This window comes from Echinops telfairi, unplaced genomic scaffold (assembly GCF_000313985.2).
Source record: "Echinops telfairi isolate 266 unplaced genomic scaffold, ASM31398v2 ScPeMD7_2565;HRSCAF=3150, whole genome shotgun sequence".
Taxonomy (NCBI): Eukaryota; Metazoa; Chordata; class Mammalia; order Afrosoricida; family Tenrecidae; genus Echinops; species Echinops telfairi.
The window spans coordinates 9,977,613-9,983,612 of NW_022106463.1; the positions used below are offsets into that span (position 1 = coordinate 9,977,613).

The following is a 6,000-nucleotide window of genomic DNA, read 5'->3' on the forward strand; positions in this document are numbered from 1 at the left end:
AGTCTGGCAGCCTGTTCCTTGCCTTACATTTTTTGAAAAACGTCCCCCTTCCTTGAGTACTGGTGCCCTGGATACAGGAGTAGATGTTTCAGGAAGGTTACAGCTTTGGTTCTCAGTGCTCACATCTGAGGAATCACAGGTGACCAATTCTCCCAGAAGTGTGTGAGTGTGTGTTTGCTTTCACCCCCAACCCCCAACCCCCAACCCCCAGGCCTGACATTGGTCAGGAACTGCTCCAGTAGATCCTCTTCCTCTGGTCCCCTTCTCACCAGTAGAGTCGTGTCAGTGGGCACGTGTGCCAGGTCCTCTGGAGCGTCAGCAGAGGGTCAGTAAGGCCGCCATGTCTGTGGTCCAGGCCGCCCACCTCTGCATGCCCCGGGGTTTCCCTTGGGGCACATCTCAAGTGTGCTGCGATGGTTCATTGAGGCTTTTTCACAACTCACTGCACTCCCTGGCTGCTCCCCAGCACCTCCAGCCTGCCCTCCCAGGATGGCTCACTTCAGTCTCGTTTAGCTTCCAGGTAAAAAGACGACCAAGCTTTGGGTTCCTGACGAAGAGGTTTCCCCTGAGACAATGGTCAAGGTGAGTCACCGGCCAGCATCTGGGATCCGATGTGCTGTTGTCACGAGGTCCCGGAGGCTCACCTGTAAAGAGGCTGGTGATCGAACCCACCCAGCAGTGCTTTGGAAGAAAGGGCTGGCTGCCCGCTGCTGTCCAGTCATAGATGTTCTGTCGCGTCAGGGGCAGAGGGTGCTCTGTTTGGTTCTGAGTGTCACCACACGATGGTCGTGGTGGTTCCAATTCACAGAGGCCCTGCACCCTGTTTTGTCATTGATTGACACCCCTCAGTGTCCCATCCTGCACCCCCACTCCTCCCTGAGCCTTGTCCAAGGTCAGTGCCGTGCTGCCCTTTGGACCTCCAGTCGTCAGGGCCGCAGGCCAAGGGCTCTGCTCTCCAGGGAACTGCCCTGCCCCTTTCACTGCGCCCGAAGCAGAGAACAGTCGTCTAGGAACAGTCGTCTGTCTGTCCCTGGCTGACTGACTTTTAATCTCCAGCTGCCTGTATCTATCAACATCTGTTGAACCTCTCTACTGCCATCGAGTCAATTCTAACTCAGCGTGGTTTTACAGGACAGCCAAGAACTGCCCCTGTGGGTTTCTGAGACTAACTGTTTCTGGGAGGAGAAAGTCTTGTCTTTCTTCCACGGAGCGGCTGGTGGTTTCAAACTGTTGAAGTGGTAGTTGGCAGCACGACCACTACGCCACCAAGGTTCCTTATTTGTATGCACAATAAATGTTCCCCCCTTAAAAGCAAGAACCCAGCCCCCGGCCATGAGCCGATCTCACAGAGTCCTCAGGCTCTCAGTCTGCACCACTGAGACACCGCCTCTTCCTCCTGCCTTCAGACGGCTGGCCTCCCCACTATCTGCCCAGCGCTTAGCACTTAGCCCTCTGTGCCACCAGGGCTGCTTAGCCTTCCGAACTCTGAAAACATGGCGAGGGGACTCAGGGGTCTGTCTCCTGCTGCTCAGATCCAGGCGATTAAGATGATGGTCCGCTGGCTCCTGGGCATGAAGAACAATCACAGCAAGTCAGGAACGTCCACCTTGAGGCTGCTGACCACCATCCTGCACAGCGATGGGGACCTGACGGAGCAGGGCAAGATCAGGTACCACGAGCCCCGCCGGCCGCTCAGACCTTGGCCTGTTTCTCACGGCCCTTCTGTGAGCTGGGCGACCTGTAGTGAGCCGGGGAAAGCTCTCCTCGCCTCCCTCACAGAGTGATGGACATAACTTGGATCTCGGGGCTTCTCTCAGGGAGAGAGAAACGGGCCAGCCCTTGTTGGTAGCAGTAACTGTGCGGAGGGGATTGAAGGCAGGTTTGTGTAGGAGACCAGAAGGGAGCCGATAGACGAGGCATTGGGGACACGTTTGCTGCGTCCTTGCATCTGATTCTTGGTGCGGTTTCTGAGGGCTTCTCTGTCGTCTCCTCCGGGGCTGGTTCGAGAGGCTCAGAGTAGATGAGATGGAGCTCCTGCACACTGGGAGGGACATTTTGTGGAGGGGCGCTACAGAGGCCGCACGCAGGGGCAGGTGCTCAGAGTCTGTCTGGGACCCTTGTAGGCCATGAGCCCGAGCGCGGAGCAATCAAGTGCCTGTGGGGGCTGAGCACTGGTGGCACCTGACTGGGGCCCTGTGTGGTCACCTGCATCTGTCCATGTCCATAACCAGTGGACCACACCGCCTCCCTTGTGGACATTCCACAATCAGAAACCCACACCCCTGGCGGCTGAGCAGAGCCTGACTCATGGCCACTGGATCCCAGTTCCTCAGAGCTGCCCATCTGTACGGGATCCAGCGACCACCACTTTCTCCTGAGGGTTGGCGGTGGCCTTTCACTGCCGGTCTGCCGACCAGCTGTCCACTGTTTCCCTGGCTCCTTAGAACTCTGAGGAACTAAGAGGAGCCAGCGCTAGGACAGGTCAAGGTGTGGGGACTGGCGCAGTGGTCTGGTGCCCGGGCTCCAGGCTGCTCTTGTGTGGCAGGACCCCTCAGCTGGGGCCTTAGGACCCTCGGCCCCTGGCTTTCGTACCAGCTGGCTTCCGTGTGTTGCACCTCCAGCCCCTGGGAAGGTATGATTTGAAGGAAAGACTCCTCGGCTTGAAAAGGGGACAGTGGAAAACAAGCGCACAGGAACCAGAGACCCAGATAGAACGTGTGGAGGCGGCCACCTCCCTGGGCCAAGTCTGCCTGCTGGCCCCGCCCTGCCGGCCGTGGAGCCAGTGCTCGCTCGTCCTTGGAGAGCTGACGGCCTCGGCCATCTTGGTTGTCATCTTTCTCTCAAGCCCTCCTCAGTGCTGGGGCCCTGAGAGCGTGTTTGCTCCGTGACGTGAACCGCGAATACACAGTGGGGTTCCAGAAGGAGAGTGAACGTTTGCTCCTGACGCGCCCCCCCCCTCCCCCCAGCCATCTGCTGTGTAAGGTGCCCTGCTGACTGCCCCAGAGAAGCCCTCTCTACCCCTCACAGGGCCTGTTAGTGACACTGAGCAGTTGCAAACAGCTGCCCTTGCATGGAAGCCTTCCCTCGGGGTCGGCTGCTCGCAGCGATCTTGACTGCCTGGTGACGACCCTCAAACCAGGGTGCTTTTAACCCTTTCTGTGTCTGTTTGGAAACTACCTGCAATGGAAGACAAGACCCAACAACTAACACAGCAATGAGGAGGCCTTAAAATGTTCGTGGGAAGATGGCGTGAACAGATCATGGGGTTCTCCACGGCCCTTTTGAAGCCCCCGTGTAGACTTGCTGCGGGCATGGCTGCAGGGTGGTTTGTCTCACGGCTCTCAAGGCGCTGCCGGAGGCTAGGATGCCAGGGTCACTTGTCGGGCTGGCCATGGTCTCACGCACCAGCGGTGGTGTGCTCGGTGGCTCCCCACGTTGCGGGGTCCCTGGCTGTCAGAGTAGTGTTACGGCCCTGGACGAGCCAGAAGGAAAAGTGCTGAGTCGCGCTCGCTTGTTTTCTAGCAAACCAGACATGTCTCGCCTGAGGCTGGCCGCCGGGAGTGCCATCGTGAAGCTGGCGCAGGAGCCCTGCTACCACGAGATCATCACCCTGGAGCAGTACCAGCTGTGCGCACTGGCCATCAACGTAAGGGCAGGGGACCCCCCCCTCCTTCTGAGGGGCCCGGGCAGTACCAGGGAGCGCACTGGCCATCCGCTGAGGGGCAGCAGCTGCTCCCTGGCAGCAGGCCCATTGAGGGCATCCCTCTTCCTGCACACCCGCAGAGTCCCCAGTTCCCTGAGTTGTGGTTGCTCCCACAGTACTTAGGAGCCCTCACAGGCCCGTAGAAGCCCTGATGGCACAGCAGGTTAGGCATTGGTCTGCTAGCTGCAGGTCATTAGTTTGAACTCAACAACCGCTCCATGGGAGAAAGAGGAGGCCTTTTGCTCCTGTATGGATTCTGTAGGGAAACCACAAGGGAAGCTCGCCCTGCCCCTGGTGTCGCTGTGAGTTGGAATGGGCTCGATGGCAGGGGTTTCACCTGGATTTTTTTGGAACGGAGCCGTGGTGAAGTGCTCCCCCGCTAATGGGAAAGGCAGGCGGTTCAAATCCGCCCAGTGGCTTCATGGGAGGAAGACCACCCAGGATAGCTGATGGGGCAGCTCTGTCCCACCCCATCGAGTGGTTGTAGTCGGCAGTGACTGGATGGCAGTGGGGTTTGCTAGTTGGTTAACACCGTGTAGTTCCTGAAACAAAAATACAGGAGGTGCGATTTCTCGAATGACTTTTTGTATGGATTTCAGGTCAAACCAGGAACCATCCCTGTTACTGGGTGGCTTAACTGTGGGAAGGGTTGCCGGTTGCCCTTGTTTATGAGCTCAGCTCGAGTCCCAGGCTCGGGTGGGAGTGGCATCACACCGAGCTGCTGCCTTGACCCCGAGGCACGTTTGCTGGCAGTGCCGCCGCCAGCTGGGTGGGAGGAGTCACTCGTCCTGGGAGGTTTTCTACGCAGTCTTCCTGGTCTTCTCCCAGCGGTTATTTATCTGAATGCTCTGGGGGCCCTTGACAGGCCTCAGCTTCCTCCTGCTCTGCCCCTCCCTCCCACTGCTGGTGTTTGCACCGGAAGCCCATCCGCTTGTCTGTTGTTTGCACTCTGATTATGCTTCAGTTCATACAAGTTTATGATCTACGTGTGCTTTCTTGTTGCTCAGATATTAGTGCGCTTTGAGAAGTGAGGCGGTTCCTGAAACAGTAACTGCATGGGGCAGCCTTCCCACGTAACCTGGGAAGAATCATATTTTGTAAGAAAAGTAACAATTGGTTAAAATTCGAGTGTTGAATTTCTTAACAAGAGTCGGTTGTGCAGTTGGTTTTTTGTTTGGAATATGTGTGTGTATCTGCGTGTGTGCCCGCCTCTGGGGATCCACGCATACATTTCTGTTTCCTATGTGTACACACAGATACAAAGTCACAGTACTGCAGTCTTGGTTGGCGGTACTTGCAGCCTGCTCAGGTTTCACATGCTTGTCTAGGGTACTGTTGCTGTCCTTGAAGTCGTCCTCACCGTCCACAAGGTGGAGATGTCTCAGACGGCTGGGCCGTAATTGGACCGTGTCCTATTGACGGGTGTGGATCCCTCTGTGTACCTCGTTGTAAGATGCCTTTGAAGGGCTCTGTCACGGGAGGAGCCCCGGGCAGGACAGCGCACCTCCAGCATCGCCCATGAGCGGACACAGGGCGCTTTCCCCCATCTACGGGCCGCTGCCCTCTTGGCTGCTGCCCCTGCCCGTCATGGCTGCCTGCTCTCCTGAGCTCCACTCCCGGAGTGGTGTCTATGTTGGCGTTGCTTTTCCCTGGGTCCCCTCACTCCTCATCCCTCCTCCTGTGTCCTCGTCGCCCCTGGAAGTGCTCCGGGGAGACCCCAGCCTCACCATGCGCGCCTGCGTCTTCATTGCCGACTCCCGGCTTCTCACTCACCGACCCCGCTCCTCGTGCCATGGTCCGCACCCTCTCTCCTCAGGACTCTCCTCCTGGGCCTCGCAGGAGCGGGTGGCTGGAGCCCAAGAGGGCCCTGAGGAGGGACGGGGTAATGGGCTGGGCTGAGGGGAGCCGGCAGCAGAGGCCAGGGACAGCCAGGTTCCCGGACTGGACTGTGAAGTTGATCAGTAACCCTGCAAATCTGTGCACTTTAATCTGAATAGAAACAGCGGCTGGCCTAAGTCAGTTCTGACACTGAGTCTTCACGGGAGCAGACAGCCTCTTCTTTGCCCCGAGAGGGGGCTGGTGGGTTCAACCATCCAACTTGCAGAGAGCAGCCCCATGCTCTCCCGAGAACGCCATTCCCCGAGTCTTTCCTTTGAAGGGTAGCACAGATGGCGACCGTCTGGGCGTCTGCCCTGCTCAGGGAAATGGTTTGTGTGTGAGCGTGTGGGCCCCACATCCTGTGTGTAGGGGAGGGTGGACTCAGATGGACAGTTTTGTCCATTTTAAACGTCCAGCTG

General features: G+C 57.8%; 1 protein-coding gene across 1 annotated transcript in view; it reads left to right on the top strand.

Moving 5' to 3' along the window:
• The window catches only part of PDS5B (PDS5 cohesin associated factor B), a 79,386-nt gene that overhangs the window by 53,924 nt on the left and 19,462 nt on the right, over nucleotides 1-6,000 (top strand). The window contains exons 20-23 of the mRNA XM_045293997.1: nucleotides 514-582; nucleotides 1,533-1,669; nucleotides 3,523-3,746; nucleotides 5,520-5,585. Of these exons, the coding sequence (XP_045149932.1) occupies nucleotides 514-582; nucleotides 1,533-1,669; nucleotides 3,523-3,746; nucleotides 5,520-5,585 (496 nt within the window). The remainder of the gene's footprint in view (nucleotides 1-513; nucleotides 583-1,532; nucleotides 1,670-3,522; nucleotides 3,747-5,519; nucleotides 5,586-6,000) is intronic.